At 35.2% G+C, this 18,964-nt stretch overlaps 1 protein-coding gene across 1 annotated transcript in view; it reads left to right on the top strand.

The window, feature by feature from the left end:
• Positions 1 to 18,964, top strand: part of LOC145283753 (alpha-1,6-mannosyl-glycoprotein 2-beta-N-acetylglucosaminyltransferase-like) — a 222,194-nt gene that overhangs the window by 197,666 nt on the left and 5,564 nt on the right. Inside the window, exons 6-8 of the mRNA XM_080132816.1 lie at positions 2,084 to 2,159; positions 10,307 to 10,396; positions 15,736 to 15,860. Of these exons, the coding sequence (XP_079988942.1) occupies positions 2,084 to 2,159; positions 10,307 to 10,396; positions 15,736 to 15,860 (291 nt within the window). The remainder of the gene's footprint in view (positions 1 to 2,083; positions 2,160 to 10,306; positions 10,397 to 15,735; positions 15,861 to 18,964) is intronic.

Raw genomic sequence — 18,964 nt, 5'->3', positions numbered from 1 at the left:
AAAATGCGGAATCGGATTTTACTTGCAAAGTATTTAATGAAAATGCAAGTGAGCCATAGAGCTTTATTGGTAAAAGTTAAAAAAAAAAAAAGGAAAAAAAAGGAAAAAAAATAATGAAGCAGAGGGAATAAAGGAAAAAAATGATTTTATGTGAATGGACCTTTGCTAAAATTTGCTAGACTACAAAGGTAAAATCTTTGGAACTTTGACCCCTTAGCAGCCAAATTTTTGTCCAAAAGACTATTAAAAAGCTTGCCTATGTCTGAATACACTTTATACAAAATTTCAAATGTTTAGACCAAAATTGGCTGATTTTGTAGAGACCACAGAGGTCGAATTTTTTAAAAAAACATTGTTTTTGGGCTCAAATCAAATAAAAAGTTCGATTCATGTCCACCTACATCTAAAATTTCATGTGTTTAGACCCAAAATTGGCAGAGGAGTTTGGTAGAGAAAACACACACACACACACACACACACACACACACACACCCTTGATGATGGGCTTAGAAAGGCACTCTATTGTATTCATATGGGAGCACTGGCATTCTATCGTGGATAAAATTTGGTTTCAAAAATAACAATTACTTACGAATAATATAAAAAAAATGTCTGGAACATATTACTTACAAGCTGCTTTCCAGCTGACTATAGCATGATTTTTTTCAAGTTGAATATTAACAAATACTTGTTGAATCGTCCTAATAAATAAAATTTTGACCAGTCTTAACCATTGTTGTCAAACCTGTTTTACTGTCTACCTTTGAAACTCATTAACTCTTATCAAAGCCCACAGGCTACTAAGCCTGTGGGCTTTGATTAACAGCGCTTCATTAGGGTGTATGTATATATATGTGGAGGTGCTTGAACGTACCCAATGCCTTAGCGTTGAGGCTCACATTATTAAGCATAGACTGAAATGGAGTGGATATGTGGTGAGGATGTTAGACAGTCGACTTCCCAATCAACTCTTTTTATGGCAAGCTCGCTGAGGGAAGACGTCTGGCTCAAAAGCCTAAATTGAGATTTAAGGATTGTTTAAGATTCACCTTAAAAAAAAAATGTGAGATTGATGAAAGAACCTGAGAGAGTCTTGCTTTGGATCGCGGAGAGTGTCAAGAGAATTAAGCATAGCAGGAAAAAGACTGATCTACATCCTTTTTCAGTGGCTCTTGCCTGGTTTGTTTATGGTTAGAGATAGGGTTGTTACTGTTGCAAACATGCATTGCACTGAATGTTTTAGTGATGCATATGGACGGCAAACATTGCAGGTGGTAGATGCTCGACTAAAAGAAGAATGGGGGAGGGACAATCAAATGAAACTATCCCTGATTGGAGTCTTGCCATTCAATATGTTTTCTTTGAAATAAAAGGAGTATCTAAATGAACTGGGGATCATGCTGAAATCGACCTGTTTAAGAACAATGTCCAAGATTATCTGCCGATAATTCCTTTTGAATGGAGACTGTTTTGTCGTTATCTCCAATGGAGCTTGAATAGTCAACTTTTGAGTGGTTGAATGGTGACCACTAACAATAGCTGGAACCAGTCAGAAGGTGAAAAAAATTCTAGGAGATAGGAAGGGGAGCCAGTTAGAGCTTGCATGCTGGCCAGGGCATAGGCAGTTGGTGCTGGATGTTTGAGGTTAGCAGTTGTTTTTTCTGAGGGTTTCGGGTTAAGTCAGTGTACCTCTCTGGACAAGTTGAGCTCTTGGTCCTCTTAGTTGAAGGACTGTCAATAGGACTTGTATATTTCAATTTGGTCAGGCAAAACTAATTTTGCAAGCCTGCTATTCCACTTAGGAAAACGGGTACCCCTTGTAATACCCCCCCCCCCCGAAAAAAAAAATTAGCATCTATTTGTTTATAAATTACCCTCCCCCTCTTGGGTGAAGAATTTTCGTTACACGCTAAATAATCTTGGACTAACGCGATGAGTAGAATGATCATGGCTTGTGTAATCAATGTAAGAGAGCAGGATCATATTAGACACAACTAATAAATGAAGATTTGAAAAACTTGATTAAAAAAAAAAAAGTTTTTGCTCAAGTTTTCTTATTGAATTCTAATTTCTTTCTTTTCAGAGGCTGCAAAGACTGCAAAATCCTCACATTAGGAAATTATGATAAAACACAAAATTATGCTCTGAATGCAGGAAAGGTAAGTTTAAACTTTTTTTTTTTTTTTAAATAGTTGTTTGAAAAGAGAAACTGGCTCCATTTATGGTGCCAGAAAAGAACTAAAAATGTTTAATTTTATGATTGACATTTAAAAGTAGTTTAATTCCTCATTGAAATTAAAAATGGAATTATAGACTAAACTATAATAAAGATTATCAAAGAATTTTGGAAAGTCGTTTTAATTTCTGAGTTGGGGGTATTTCTCTAATGCCAACAGTGAATTATCTTGTTATTCTGTGTTTTTTTCTCTCTCTCTCTCTACCCTCCTTCATGTATTGTTTTTCTGTCCCCTCCACCCGCCTCTGTGTTGTTTTTCTGTCCCCTCCACCCCCCTCTGTGTTGTTTTTCTGTCCCCTCCACCCCCCTCTGTGTTGTTTTTCTGTCCCCTCCACCCCCCTCTGTGTTGTTTTCTGTCCCCTCCTCCCCCCTCGTATTGTTTTTCTGTCCCCTCCACCCCTCCTGTGTTGTTTTTCTGCCCCCTCCACCCCCCCTGTGTTGTTTTGATGTCCCCTCCACCCCCTCTGTGTTGTTTTGATGTCCCCTCCACCCCCTCTGTGTTGTTTTGATGTCCCCTCCACCCCCTCTGTGTTGTTTTGATATCCCCTCCACCCCCTCTGTGTTGTTTTTCTGTCCCTCCTATCCCCTCTGTTTCTTTCTGACATTTTTCTTAGGTATTTAAATTGTGTAGCCATAAACTTCAAAAATTTCATAATGACACTTTCTTTCCTTTCGGTTTGAATGCTGGCCCACTGCTCATGGGAGGGGGGGGGGAAACAAACCTGCGTTTTTAGCCACAAATGCCAGCCATTGTTTAAACCTTTTGTTGGTTTTGTCATCTCATTCTTTTTCTGTTGACTTCAATGCATTGTCTACCTCCAGACGACACTTTGACATTTAGTAAATTCCCCTGACAGAAGATCCTCCCATCCTCTATGTTGCCCATTCCGACATACATAAAACGTTTGATTCATGTCGCCCCCCCCTTTTTTTTTTTTTTTTGGAAAATGTGCAGGTCAGCATTTTGTAAAGAATATAACTTGTTTTATTTCGATTGTTTAATTATTCCAGCAAACTTTTTTGTTAATATTTTTCTTTCGCCCTTGCTAAAATTATGTCCATGTCAAATTGAACTTAACATTCTTTCTTCTCAAAGTGACTGCTTTTTCACATTTTTTTAATCAATTCAATTTACACCGTTAATGTACAAAAGCCGATCAGCGAACATATGTTCCTGCATACCGATTATGATTAGAGAGAACTTGAATTCCTACTTGACACAATCCTCAAGTATCGAAGAGCTCTCTGTACAGAATAACCTGGTATGAGGATACTTTTTCCCTACTACCTGACTAAATATGCAAAATGAGATAGTATTCATGACCCACAAACAAAGTTAAGTTTTGCACAAACAAGTTTGATCAGTGCCACAGTCTGCACCCCACAGTACTCTTACAGTACAATAGAACCTCGGTGGCCCTACGATAGTTTTTTTTTTTAGTTTTTTTTTTTTTATACAAGGAGGTCACCACTTATCCCAGAGTGGCTTCCGGGCCTTGATAAGGGTTATTGCATGTACAGTACGTTGTATGTTAGTGTTGAGATTTCATAAAATGTCTACTTAAGGGGGCGGTTCATCAGGAATTTGTTTACGTTGGATTTGAAGACATCCAAGTTGTAGTCAGGTGGGAAACAGGCAGACGGAACAGTTCCACTGGTGTGCTGTTCTAAGAAAGAAGCTTTTGATTTGATGATTTGAGTGGGGAAAATTTTTGACAGTGGCTTCAGCTAGACTGGTGTTTTTCGTAAAAGATTGGTGAGGAGGGACCAGAGATTGGAGCTCAGACGAGCACTTGCCATGGAAATAACAGTAAAACAAAGACGGGCTCGAAACGTCTCTTCTGTAGGAGAGAGGTTGCAGGGAAAAGAAAAGGATGTGAGGAGCTAAAACAAATATGAAAATCAAAAACTAGTCGACAATAAGTGTTTAATACGTAGATTCTGACCCAGAAAACAGCAATTATTCTCCCTTTGTCCAAAAGGGAGAATAATTACAGGCCAATAAGTCTCCTGTGCGTCATGAGTAAGTTGCTGGAATCTGTTAAATACAGAAGTAATCAACCATCTCAACAAAAATAACCTTCTTAGTGACACTCAATATGGTATCCGTTCTGCTAGATCTACAGCAGATGTGCTTACAGTTATATCTCATAGGATTAGCAAATCTCTCGACAGAGGCAACCTTTCTAGGGCAATTGCTCTTAACATATCTAAGGCCTTTGATAGGGTATGGCATAAAGGTTTACTTCATAAGATCTCTAGCTATGGTATTGCTGGAAATGTCTTCTCAATTATTAAATCATTTCTTTCTGATAGGTTCATAAGAGTAGTAGTTGAGGGGCAAAAATCAGAAGCTCACAGTATTAATGCTGGTGTCCCTAAGGGGTCCATCCTGGGCCCAACTCTTTTCCTGATCTACATTAATGATCTTCCAAATCACATCCTTACATCATTTGTAGACATCTATGCTGACGACACTACCATTTATGGTAGCACATCTAAGACAGTAAACGACCAAGTTCTCTCCAATTCTCTCTCCTCTGATCTTGAGCACGTAGTACAATGGGGTAAGGAGTGGCTGGTTACTTTTAATGCATCTAAAACCAAGCTTCTCTCTTTACATCATCAACATTCTGATCCACATCTGGCATCAATTGAAATGAATGGCTCTTGTCTTCAGGAGGCCTCAAGTTTTGACAAGCTTCTTGGCTTGACCATTACTCCTGATCTTAAATGGAACACGTACATCAAATCTGTTGCCAAGGCCGCTGGAAAAATGGTGGGATCTTTCTATCGATCCGGTAGATATCTCACTGCTGATGCTATTCTCTATGTATATAAGAGCCAGGTACGTCCAAGGATGGAATACTGTTGCCACATCTGGGCAGGAGCTGCTAGAAAGGACTTGGCCTGCCTTGATAGAGTTCAAAATAGACTTCGTAGCCTCGTAGGAGATGTCCTTTTCTCTTCCTTGCAACCTCTATCTCACAGAAGAGATGTTGCGAGTTTGTCTCTGCTGTATTGTTATTTTCATGGAAAGTGTTCAACTGAGCTTCAATCTACGGTCCCCCCTCGCCAAACTTTCACAAGAAACACTCATCTAGCTGTAAACACTATCAATAATTCCTCCCACTCTTTATCTGCGCCTAAACCTAAACGTAGATTCCATGAACAAAGCTTCTTTCTTAGAACTGCACGCCTGTGGAATTGTCTTCCGTTTTCCTGCTTTCCGGCTGACTACAATATGGTTGTGTTCAAGTCTAACGTAAATAAATTCTTGATGAGCCGTTCCATATAAGTTATCAAATTTACCAAATTTTCATTACTAATGATTACTATATTGTCCAATTTCTACTGTACACTCTTTAACCCTTATCCTTGAGTGGCCTCTTGGCCTTGATAATGTGGTGATGCCTATGTAAAAAAAAAAAAAAAAAATCGCTCATTGAATATAAGGACTAAAGGATAAAATAAGAAAAGTGAGTTTGAAATGTAAGCATGCCAGATAAATGAAATTACTATTTAGATGAGATTAAATGAGATTTTGGTTGGTTGGTTGTTTTTGTTTTATGACATATCAACCATTTTCAGGTTATTTAATGCCGAATCCAAAGATTTTGAAGAACAATTTTTTTTTTTTTAATAGAGTATTTTTATTTTTTTTATTCGGTTTCTATTTAACCCATAGTTGGGACTCTGACCCGGACTGGTAGTACCTGTTAGAGTGGACCTGGGAATTAAAGGGTGGCTCCACACTCCCCAAAGCCCGCAAGCTTGGGCCTCACCATCGGATATAGTTTAAGGTCATATCCAGGACCAAGACTCATGGAGAACTTATACAAATTTTAAGCTTTTTTCTAAGCATTCATCGCAAGAACAATTGGACAAAAAAATGACAATATCATAATCAACGAATTCCTCCAATCTCTATCGTTACCTAAACATGGATTCCATGAACAAAGCTTCCTACCTTGAATTGCCTGCCTGTAGAATTCTGTTCCGCTAATCTGCTTTCCAGCTGACTACAATATTATCTTCGAGTCCAACATGAACAGGTTCTTGTTCAACCATTCTCGTAAATAATTATACCAAATACTTTCACAAATGATTATTACGCAATGACTACACTACACATATCAACCCTTATCCTCGAGTGGCCCCCGGGTCTTGATATGTGGTGAACCCTTTGTAAAAAAAAAAAAATCCTAACTACTAGCCAAAGTAGGGTCAGATAACTGATGCGTAACGATCACAAGGCAAATGTACCCTCAGTAACAAGATTCAATCACTAATTGTACAAGGCTGTTCTAAATGGGTTGTGATCTTTGTCCTGATAGCAAAACCGACTCCTCCTTCCTTTATTGGGGCATTAGAATACGCCGACTGCCCCCCCCCTGCAGAGGGTAAAAGTCCCTCAATGGGGGTACTGGATATGACCTTAAACTATATCCAGTGGTGAGGCCCCAGCTTGTGGGCTTTGGGGAGTGTGGAGCCACCCTTTAATTACCATTGCTCCCAGGTCCACTCTGACCCGGAGTGGTAGTACCTGTTAGGATCCCAACTCTGGGTTAAATAGAAACCGACGTGAAAACAAATATACTCTATTAAAAAATTTTTCTTCAAAATCTTTGGATTCGGCATTAAATAACCCGAAAAAGGTTGATATGCCGTAAAACAACCAACCAATCTTCCTTTATTCTTCAATGCTAAAATGTGTCTCTGACAGAGCAGCGATCTCCATGTTGTATCTAGCAAATTCTCTGGCAACAATAATTGTTCTCTTTGCTAGATTAACCGATTCTTTCATATCAAGAAGTTCCCTTACGTGCCAAGTAGCAATATTCAATTTAGTTTGCATAAATCACATTGCTTTTTCTTTTGGTTCCCCTGCAGAAATGAATAATCATCAGCCGCAGGTATCTGACCAACTGAAAGGAGGAACAGACGATTTTTAGGCCAGCTTTTTTTTTTTAGACCCGCTCCCATGATCTGGGTGAGCTGCGCTGTCCTTCAAAAGAGCTGCTTAATCACAAAATGTCCCACTGAAACTCATTCCTGTCCCTGAAAACAATATTAAGATAAGCTTTAAGCCGCCTGTGTGCAGATTTGTAACTGCATACTTCCAACTTGTTGGGTTTGTACAGGGTGGAACGATAAATTTGTCACCCTAAAGAAAACAACACTACAGCTATGTTCTAAAACATTTGTTGAAAAAAATCAATTCAGGTAACTTATGTAGTAGAGCTGACATCTATTTAATGTAGCCGTCTTCAGCCTCAACCACTGCATCGATAAGGATCATGATGTTCATAACTTATAACCAAATGAAGTAATCCAACGGTTTCACATTAGGGGAGAAGAGAAGGTAGTTATAGAAGAGTACAGTCGTAGCACTTCTTCTGAAGCCAAGCCTGGGATCCTTTGGACTTGTGGGCCGGTGCAGAGTCCTGCTTCCACACCGAGTGTTTGCCAACGACCACCTGATTGCACCAGGGGATCACCACTCTTCAGCACATCCAGGTACACTTTGGTGTTGACTTTTAAGCCGACTCCGAAGATTTGAGGTGGCATGAAGTGGCCCTCACTTGAAACCACACCAAAGACCATAACCATGGCCGGAAACTTTGTTAAGCTGTGCCCTTAAGCATTGAACCATCCGGATTTGCATTTTGAGGGTGCTGGCAATGGTCCTGTTGTCATAACTTGGATCGGTAGAGAGCATGAGTTGTACGGCAGTATATCTCTGATCTTGCTTGTTGAATATTGTGTCACTTTCAAACATGATAGAAGGTTCCTATCGCTCTTGGGATTTGTACACAACTGGCCAACTAGTAGATGATCTGCAACAAAAAGAAAAAAAAAGAAAACCTGTTTTCATCAAACGGAAATAGAATCATGTCGTCTTTTCTAAGATGACAATTTTATTGTTTCACCCTGTATATGTCGCTCAGCTTCTATCGTCACAGGACTTATGAAGAAGAGATATCTGTACTAAAAGATCTCGATGATAAATGCTTGTATGACACACGTATCACTCTCTCAACATTCACAGTCAGATGCAAGATAACTGATAACTGTATCAGCCGCAGGTTTTCCTGAGTGTCCTTCTCCCAAATTTTCGAAAGTCATCTCTTTTCCGATTGATTAGCCTTAATTTAAACCTTTGCCACTTCCGGTTTGATGGACACAACGGCAAAGACGTCACTTTGTTTTTCTTTGTTTGTTTTTTTTTTTTTTTGTTGTTTTTTTTCATATTCTTTTCCTCCTTCGTCATATGGGTTCCAGCCTGCCTGCTACTACTTTTTTTCTCAAACACCTCCAAACGCCCGGACAACGCTGGGCACCCAGGCTAGTCTATAATATAAATAGTAAACGTCTGTGTGTTTATTTGTATGTATGTCTGCTAAAAACCTTTTGACAGACACGTTGGAACGTGATGAAACCGGTATTGTTTTAAACCTCGAACTTTCAGGCGACAAATATCGGAAAATTGCCCAAAAGCACTAGTTCCTTCACCCTCAACTAGGCAGTTTTCTACAAGGAGGGGTCGCTTTTTTTTTTTTTTTTTTTTTTTCAACGATGCAAGTCATCAGCCATTTTCAATTGACTAGCCTTAATTTCGACGTTCGCCACTTCTGGTTTTGCGATGGACACAATGTCAAAGACGTCACATTCTTTTTCTCCTTCACGATACCTGCCTGCCTACTACCACTTTTTTTTTTTTTTTTTTTTTTTTCAACACACACCTTCAAACACCCGGGCAACTCCCGGCACCCAGGCTAGTATTAAAATAAAACGAATACGTTTTTTTTTTTTTGTTTTTTTTTTTTTCATTTATAAATATAGAAGACAAAGATGTGAATATGTATGTTGCCATTTCACAGATGTCTTTGTCAACATTTTATTTTCCTATTCAAGAAACTCGAAACGAATAGAGTGGTTATAAGTCTCGTCTGTCACACCGTCGGCAATTGATGTGCATTACAGAAAAAAATAAAAATAAAAAGACAGATTTATTGTTGAAGACGTCATTTCAAGAATCATATCATTCAAACACTACCGTGTCTGAATGATATGGTTAAGTGGCAGTTTTAGTCATTTAGAATTGCTTTAAATCTTCACCGCTCACTCATTTTTCGACCAAATTTCAAAAAATTATTACAGTTTATAAATAATCTTCTCAGCTTTATTGTGAAAAAAAATTCAATTTTCATTCAGTAAAACAAGTTATGATTTTTTTTTTTTTTTTTTTTTTTTTTTGTGTTCAAAATCGTAAAAATATGTCAGGTGAGCGACGCTTTTTTTATGACTGGTTTCCATAGCAACCACACCACGTTGCTTCACGACTACTGTTGCTACTAATTCACCACTCTTGCGAAAAGAGAAATAACAAGTGAAACAAGATGAAAGGGAGATAATTGGAGGGGGGATTTTATTGAAAGCAGACGAGTGGCATGCATTGTTATTACATATGTGCTTATGGGGGCAAAAAAATAAGACTGAAATTAAACAAAGAACAAGTGAATTTATTGGAAGTCTGGAAAATTCATGAATTACAAAAGAAAAATGCGAGCATGAAAAGTAATGATTAAACTTAAATATGGAAAAGTAAAGGACTAGTTGTTAAAAATGGAAAAGAAACGGACAAGATATTCTAGTAAAAACATGATTTTATAACTTAAAATATTGCAGCATCAAGAATTAAAAAAAAATCAATTTATAACATTATATAATCAATTCTTAATGCTGCAATATTTAAAGTTATAAATTCATTATATTTTTTACTAGAATATCTTGTCCTTTTCTTTTCCAGTTTTAACAGCTAGTCCTTTACCTTTATATATATTGCAATAGGAAAATGCGAGCATGAAAAGTAATATGGTTTCTACCAGACTTCTCTTTCCTCTTCTCCTCTCCCTTTTCTCCTCTTCCTCTTTTTCTCCTCCTCCTCCATCCTCCTCTTCCGTTTTTTATTCATTCCTTGATCTTAAATGTCGAACGCATAAAATTTTCGGTCCTGTTTTGAACATTCTTCATATTTTTTTTTTTTTTTTTTTTTTTTTCCTTCAGGTGGAGATTGCTCGATGGGTTTCCTCCAGGCATAATATGGGAATGGCATTCACGAGAAATATGTGGGAAGATATTAAAAAATGTGGAGTGGTGAGTGATTTGTTTCAATTTAAAAATTCATTAACTGATCAGATTTTTAACAAAAATATATCAAATGTTTTTTTTTTTTGTTTTTTGTTTTTTTTTTCTGACGAAATTGAGGAAAACTTTTTCTTTTTTTTTTTTCTTTGGGATCCCTTTATTGCTCCTCAGGTTCCCTAACAATATCAACACGCAGAAATTTAGATGCAACGTGAACATCTTGTATGCCGACTCTTAGGTTTATCACCATCACTTACCTGTCTCTTACGCTTTTGTTTGGGATTAATAAGTTGTGTATGTATATTTAAATAGGCAAATGAAAGGGGGGGGTTCTATTTATCAGACTTGCATTACTGTTAAAAAAAAAAAAAAACTTACTTTTTAAATCAATAATATATAAAGACTGTTTGTCTGTCTGTATATTTTCAAACTTTATTTCTCCATTTTTGGGACTATTTTACCACATTTGTCCAAAACTTTTCTGTGTATGTCTATTTAGTAATTTTGTATGGTGCTGAACTCAAATTTAAATATGTTAAGGCCTTTCGGATTTTGGGGGCTAAATGAGGTAGGCAAATGACGGACTTAGTCATTTCTTTTTTTTTTTTTTGCATGGTGCAGAACTCAAATTTACATATGTTAAGGCCTAAAACTTCAGTTGTTTCATTTTCAACAGGATTTGGCATCCCCTGGAGACTTTGGGGGGCTAAATGGGGGGAGGGGACAAATGCTGAACTTAGTCATATTTTTATGCCTCGCTCACTATGCACTCATGGGGGACCACGCATGCTTTCCTTGTTTGTTTTTTAAATTTATAAACTACATGTAAGCGTCCATTTGATCTAGCTGACAACCTTATCAATAATTCCTCCCCCCTCCCCACTGCCTAACGTAGATTGCATGAACAAAGCTTCTTTCTTAGAACTGCACACCTGTGGAACTGTCTTCCGTTTTCTTGCTTTCCAGCTGACTACAATATGGTCGTCTTCAAATCCAATGTAAACAAGTTCTTGATGAGCCATCCCCTTAAGTAATCCAATTTACCAAATTTCCACCACTAATGATTACTACGATATTGTCCCATTGACTACTGTACACTCTTTAACCCTTAACCATGAGTGGCCTCTGGGCCTTGATAAGTGGTGACTCCTATGTAAAAAAAAAAAAAAAAAAAAAAATTTTTGTTGGATTTGAAAAGATACATCATATGTAATTCATAAGGCGATTATTTTCTCACTACCACTAGAATTTTCTTGGCTCAGCACCAGATGTTAATCATTGGAGTCCTGATTTTGAATCTCACTAGGTCTAGCCTCACTGATGAGTCAGAGATGATGAAACCTGCATCTGTGAATATATAATATAATTAGTCAAATAATAATAATAATAAAAAAACAAGCGTTGACTGTTAATGCCATTTTTATAATCTAATTTATAAAACTCGCTATGTCTGTCTCTCCATATTTTCAAACTGTATCTCTTCCGAAACTAAAAGTCGTAGAACAGTGCTAGGGCCTTCAAATGATTGAATTTTTTTAAGGGTTGTTCATTTATGGGCATTGGCCATTTAAAATAGTTTTTAAGCAGTCAAAAAAAAGGAGTCAAAATTGAAAAAAAAAAATCGTTATACATTTTGTACATTCATCTTAGTTAATTTTTAATCAGTTCCATATGAACTGATTAAAAATTAACTAAGATGAATGTACAATGTGTCACGTTGATACAGTGGTAACGTCACCAGCTTTGAATGCTACAATTTTGCTTTCGGTATCGATTCTAGTTGATGGCACCCAAATACTTTTTTTTACTTTTGAAATCACAACTAATATATATGAACCCTGGACAAATCAAAATCATATTTAAACTTATTTTATACCCAAGCAAAGCGCCCCTCCCCCACTAGTAACAAATAATGCAAGAGGTCTGAGAAAGCTAAGCTGTACTCCACTTCAACTTGATAAACTTAAAGGTGATTTTTAACAGCATGTGTTGAAGAGTTATAGAAAGTGCCATGATCAATTTGAATTGGTGACCAAAATTGTAGAACATTGTTGAAAACTTATACAGACACAGAATGTGCAGTGAACATTAATGGACATGGTTGTCTAGTGTCCTCTTCAGCATTTTTTTTTTTTTTTTTTTTTTTTTTTTTTTTACAAGAAAATGTTAAAGAGGGCAATCAGCACTGATACTTAGCTCTCTATAGATATTTGTTATGCACCTTGTTTAATAGGGTTACGTTTCAACAAACCCAACACATTGTAGACTCTGTCACAAGGAAACAGAAGGAAAAACTCTACTAGCATTTTTTTTTTTTTTTAACAAAAGCCTTTGTTTGGTATTTCCAACAACGCATCTATTCTAAATATTCAAACAGTTTATTTTTCCTTTTCTAGCTGTGCGTGACTTTTCCACTTTGTTGTGACGTCAGCCACGTGTCTCTAACACGTGCTGCTCTGGTCACTCTTGAGCTTCACTGCTAAACACCTCTTCTCCAAACACTGGCCACACATCCTTTTATCTCTGTGATGTCAGTTTGTGCAGCCAGCTTGGTCATTTGCATATCTTATGCAGCTACTGCTACTCAGTGTCAGTGACTGTAACGGACTGATAACATTCTTTGCTGTCTTTGATTGAAGCTCTCTATTTCTGAGCTTTTAAAGTCTCTTGCAAGAAAAAGGGGGATAAAAGCGAACCCAAGCAAACAAAAAATATTTCCATTCTGTGGTGATATCTCAAGAAAACAAAACAGTCGAAAAGAAAAAGTAAATTACTTTGCGTCTCTTGGTTGAGTGGTTCTAGGCTCCTCATATGACATTAACAAATCAGGAATGTAAACTCCTGCATTTGGATGACTTAAAGGTATAGAGCAGGAAGACTTGGGATTAGTAATAGTTCTGTTACAAAACACGAAAATAAGCTTCCTGTGATCCATTTGGTATCCAGTTGCAAGGTTCTACCACAGTGAGATGGGGAGTATGTAAGTACCTCCACTCGACCATCTGTAAAAAATTAAACATCCAATGTAGCAGCAAATCCTGAGAACATCAACCTGAAAGAACAGTTGGAAATGACTTATATACCATACATTACAGCCACCTACCTTGAAAATCCTGTTGCCAAACCTGACAATTATATGGAAATATAGAGATCCAGAGAATTGCACTTAAGGGAACAACGAGGACGCTAAAGAGATCTCCATTGGTTTCAATAAAAACAATAAGAACCGAGTTCTTAAAGGTGACATAATAATTATTAGAATTTTTTTTTAAATACCTACATACACTAGTGCTTCCTCCTTTTCTGAAATCATCAGTGCAGGGAGTTACGATTACAGCCACGTAACTACATTGACCGTGAAAAATAATGTTTAAATTAACATTTTAGCGTGTGCACACACATGGAAAGTGTGAGTCATCTGGTATCAAGTTGAAAGGTTCTTTTGATGGATTGCTACTACACAGCGAGACATGGAGTATGTAAGTACCTACACTGGACCATCTGTAAAAAAAAATTAAACGTCCAGTGTAGCAGCAAATCCTGGGAACATCAACCTGAAAGAACAGTTGGAAATGACTTGTATGCCATACATTACGACCATGTAATCCCTACAGCCACCTACCTTGAAAATGCTGTTGCCAAACCTGACATAGTTATATGGAATAAGTCAGAGAGAGTTACAACATTGGTTGAAGTGAGTTTCCCTAATGATGGAGGTCTGAATAGAGCTGAAAGGGAGAAACAGACCAAATATCAAGGTCTCATGTATGATATGAAAAGAAACTGCAATTTTAGGGAGATATCAATCATACTAGTTATTATAGGTGCCACATGGCTTATGAAGAAGAACCTGAAATCCTACCTAACTAATATACTTGATGAACCAAGTGTAAAAGAGATTGCAAGCCTGTCTCTGCTCTATCGCTATTTTCATGGCGATGTTCCCCCCACCTTCCAAACTTTCACAAAAAGAAAAAAAAAACACTTGATTAGCTACAACTACTATGTATGATTTTTCCTACCCTCTATCTCTGCCTAAATGTAAATGCAGATTCCATGAACAAAGCTTCTTTTTCAGAACTGCCCACCTTTGAAACACTGTTTTGCTGGCATGCTTCCCGGTTGAATACAACATGGTAGCCTTCAAATCTAATCTAAACAAGTTCTTGTTGAGCCGTCCCCATAAATAATTAAATTCTACCCAATTCACACCATCTACACTACCACCTTACATTCATTAACTCTTCTCCTTGAGTGGCCTTTGGACCTTGATAAGTGGTGACTCCCAAGTAAAAAGAAAAAAAAAAATTACCTGATATAAAGCAGGAAAGATATATCAATATATATAGTATTGTTATCATATATTACTCTAACGTAAAATGTGCGCAATGCACTGATGTTTTTGTTTTGTTTTTTTTTGTTACAGTATACGCAGGTTAAACCTAGACTATATTGTCGAGCATGAGAAAAAAGCTCAGTCTTTGAAATGAAATATTTAAGAACTATCCTTGAAGTAACTTAAAGATAAAAAACGAAGGTGTACGTGAACAGATCCATCAATGACAGTGTTTGAAAAAGAATATGGTTGGACATGATTCCTGGCTGCTAAACTCTGGTTATGTCACAGAAGCAGATACGTCTTTCATTGAAGAAAGATCAAAGAAACTGCTAGAAAAGGAATGGGTTGGTCGGTTGATACTAGCATGCTAATAACTGACAGATGAGACTGGGCAACGTGTGGTAGAATTTTGTTTTCAAGCATGTGGTGAAGCTCTCTAGATTATGCAAATAAGTCAAGACATTCTAATAGTCGTATTTGTCTGTTCAATTTCATATGTACATTTTTTTTTTTTTACTGTTTTACAAATTAATTTTCATATTTTTAATTTAATTTATATTCAATTAATTTTCATATTTTTAATTTAATTTATATTCAATTAATTTTCATATTTTTAATTTAATTTATATTCAATTAATTTTCATATTTTTAATTTAATTTATATTCAATTAATTTTCATATTTTTAATTTAATTTATATTCAATTAATTTTCATATTTTTAATAGCTGACAACAATTGCATCTAAAACCGGAAGTAGCTTATTTAAGCTGTGAGAGTTATTTCCCATTAAAGCTATGAAAGTTACTTTGCATTTAATTTTTCATAGATGAAGATGGATGTGTTTTATGCTTCCTTAAATATAACATGTGGTCATTTTTTGTGACCAGTATCTTAAATAATGTGACTAACCCCTCTTCCCGACCAGATGTTTCAACAGCGGCAATACTGGGTATACACTGCTAAAAAAGTTACATACCGATACTTAATATAATTTTATTTTTCCTCCCAGGATTTTTGCAATTTTGACGATTACAACTGGGATTGGACATTACAGCACCTCAGCATGAAATGCATCCCTGGCACAGTGAAAGTGATGAAAATGAAGGCCACCCGGGTATTCCACATGGGAGCTTGGTAAGTTAAGCACTCTGTCTAAAATCCACGTTTACTCTTAAAATCTAAACACGCTTCAATTATGTAGTTGCAGTTATGTCGTAGTTGCAGTTATGTCGTAGTTGCAGTTATGTCGTAGTTGCAGTTATGTCGTAGTTGCAGTTATGTCGTAGTTGCAGTTATGTCGTAGTTGCAGTTATGTCGTAGTTGCAGTTATGTCGTAGTTGCAGTTATGTCGTAGTTGCAGTTATGCTGTAGCTAACAAATGGAATTCATAGAAATTCCATCAATCTGTATAATTTACGTTCATTAAAGATACTAAAAAAAAAAAAAAAGTATATACAAATGTTTTACTGTTTACCGGCAAATTGCATATTTATCAAACATGCCAAACTGCTTGTCTGCACGTTTTGGGTTTAAGAGAAGAGTAGGACATTTTTCCCTACTTTTGACGCTAGAAAAATATAGAATTTCATTTCTATATTCTGGTATAAAAAACAAATAAAAATTGAAATCAATGACAATATCTATACTTTTGTTTTTGTCTGCCATTTCAAAAGTGAAGAAATAAAAATTTTGGGGGTTGTATTACTATGCACAGATTCGAAAAAATTGTCAAAAAAAAAAAAAAACATAACAAATAAATGTTATCAAAGGCAAGATAAGTTACTTTTCTATCTAACTGGATAATTTCTTTTGTTTTTATTTAATGTAACAGGTTTATTCAGCTCGAAAAAGTGTTTACCGATGTATTGGAAAATTTAAAACGGCGCCGGACTCTGTGGGAAAACTAGTTAAAAAAAAAAAAAAAAAAAAATCTATACAAAATACTGTTAGGCTGACATAGATTCGGTGGGTTTCTATGTCACAGTAACATATATTGAGCGAGTTTCTAACAGTATTTTGTATAAAATTTTTTATTAACTCATTTTCTCAAACTTACCGTGCCCAACAGTCCGGCGCCATTTAAAATTTTCCGATACATCAGTTAAATATTTTTTTTATTTTTTTATTTTTTTTAGCTGAATAAAGATGTTACACTAAATAAAAACGCTAAAAAATTATCCAGCTAGATAGAAAAGTAACTTATCTTGCATTTGATAATATTTATTTATTTTTTTTGACAACTTTTTTCGAATCTTTGTGTACAGTAATACAAACCCAAATCTAAATTTAATCTAAAAATCAGTGGGCAAATAGGAAACCCATATTTCAAATCTTCAAATTCTTATTTTGCTAATTCATATATGTTCAGGCATTTAATGTTCATGTGTACATTATCACCTTCCACTCTGTATTTAAAAGATGAGATTACTGAAGATTTAACTAAGAATACTCAACAAACAATTATGTTTTTTAACAATATGGAGAAAGAGTATTTTTGAAACCGTTTCAATTGTAACAATAAATAAATCAAAACTGTTAAACCTTTCATTTTATTAAAAGAAAATTATTTGTTTTTTTTTTTTATAAAAAAAATGTTTTAGAGTATATAAATTGTTACGATTGCAATCAATAAGACCTTCGTTTCATTTAAAGGATATTTAATGGCAATTTTCACAGACATTTTTCCTTGATATCATTAAATCTTTTTTTATGGAATACATTTATGTATCAACGGTAAATTATGTAAACGCAGCAAATGTAGAATTTCTATGGAGTCCTGCATGTAGCGATATATTTACAAGCATTCCAATAGAATTTTGTTTACAAATGAAATTAGATGAATTCAGTAATAATAGTAACCAAAAAAAAAAAAAAAAAAAATAGGGATTAAGGAAGCACTAAATGTAAGAATTCATAAAATATCTTTTTAAAAAAATGTAGTTTATTTTTAAAGCAAGACTAGACTACCTGTGACCCGTTGGGTCAGTATGTTATATTAGCTACGGAATTAATGTATGAGCATGACACTTGTGATGTAAAGAAAATAGTTTTTTTTTACATAACAGAAACATTTCTGTGAAAGTATATTAAAATGAAAAAAGAATATAGATAGATTTCTATGAGTCGTTCTATTTATTATAATTGATTATTTTAAAAAAAAAAAAACTTACAGCCATTGAATTATAAGTGGTTTGCCATACTTATGGTATCTGAGTGCACATTTACCTATAATACTTATATCAAAATTTGAATTTAACTTTATCTTAATTTAAATGTGAAAAAAACAATTGGGACACTGAAAACGTACACAGTAAAACAATGTTTTATTGTCGCGTTGATTATTTATTTGTAACACAAATTTAAAAAAAAAACATTTTCGGGGTTATTTATTTATGTTGATAGTGTAAAAGAAAATGTATGAATGTTTAAGAAAGGTGTATTAAAAAATGGAGAATAAATTTTAAAAAAAAAATGAAGGCAGTGGGTAAATCGCTGTTGTAAAATGCTCTTATGATTTTCAACGGTTAAAGTAGATTTATTTGTAAGAAAATTGTGTTAAAATAACTTAAACATAATATGGAAATGAACGATTTAAAAAAAATGCAGAAAGTATTAACAATTGTTTATTTGGATAATTTAAACGCAGAAAAAAACAATTGGGATGTTGAAAACGTACACAGTAAAACTGTTTTATTGTCGCGTTGATTATTTGTTTATGTATGCATGTGCAACTGGAAGTCGTAAACCGGATGTTGGGTTACAACACCCGTCACCAGATCATTTGAGTTTTATAATTATATACATAGATAGGTTGTTGCTCTATGTCCCAGGTAAAATCTCACCCAAAGTTAAAAAAAAAAAAAAACTGATTCTACTGTTTTTAAACAACTACATGTAACCATCCCGAAAAAGTTAATGGTAAAAATTTAAAATATTTTAGATTTTAGCATTGGGGATCACTTTCACATTTAAATTTAGTATAAAATATTCACCCACTTCCGGATCAGATACCATTTTTAAGCATTGGTTCTTTAAAAGAAAAAAAAAATTGCCTGGTAATCTAGAAGTGGATGGTCATTTTACATTAAATTTGAGAAAGTCTCCTAAAAATATTTTTTTGTAGCTCTGTTATTAGTCATAATTGAAATGTGCATTTCATATAAAACACTTTGATATATGTCATGCTCACAAAAAATTGATAAAATGATAAAATAGAAGATCGCTTAGAACTTTTAGTA

This window comes from Euprymna scolopes, chromosome 8 (assembly GCF_053919585.1).
Source record: "Euprymna scolopes isolate OS-2025 chromosome 8, ASM5391958v1, whole genome shotgun sequence".
NCBI lineage: Eukaryota > Metazoa > Mollusca > Cephalopoda > Sepiida > Sepiolidae > Euprymna > Euprymna scolopes.
This window is presented reverse-complemented; position numbering and strand designations above follow the sequence as displayed.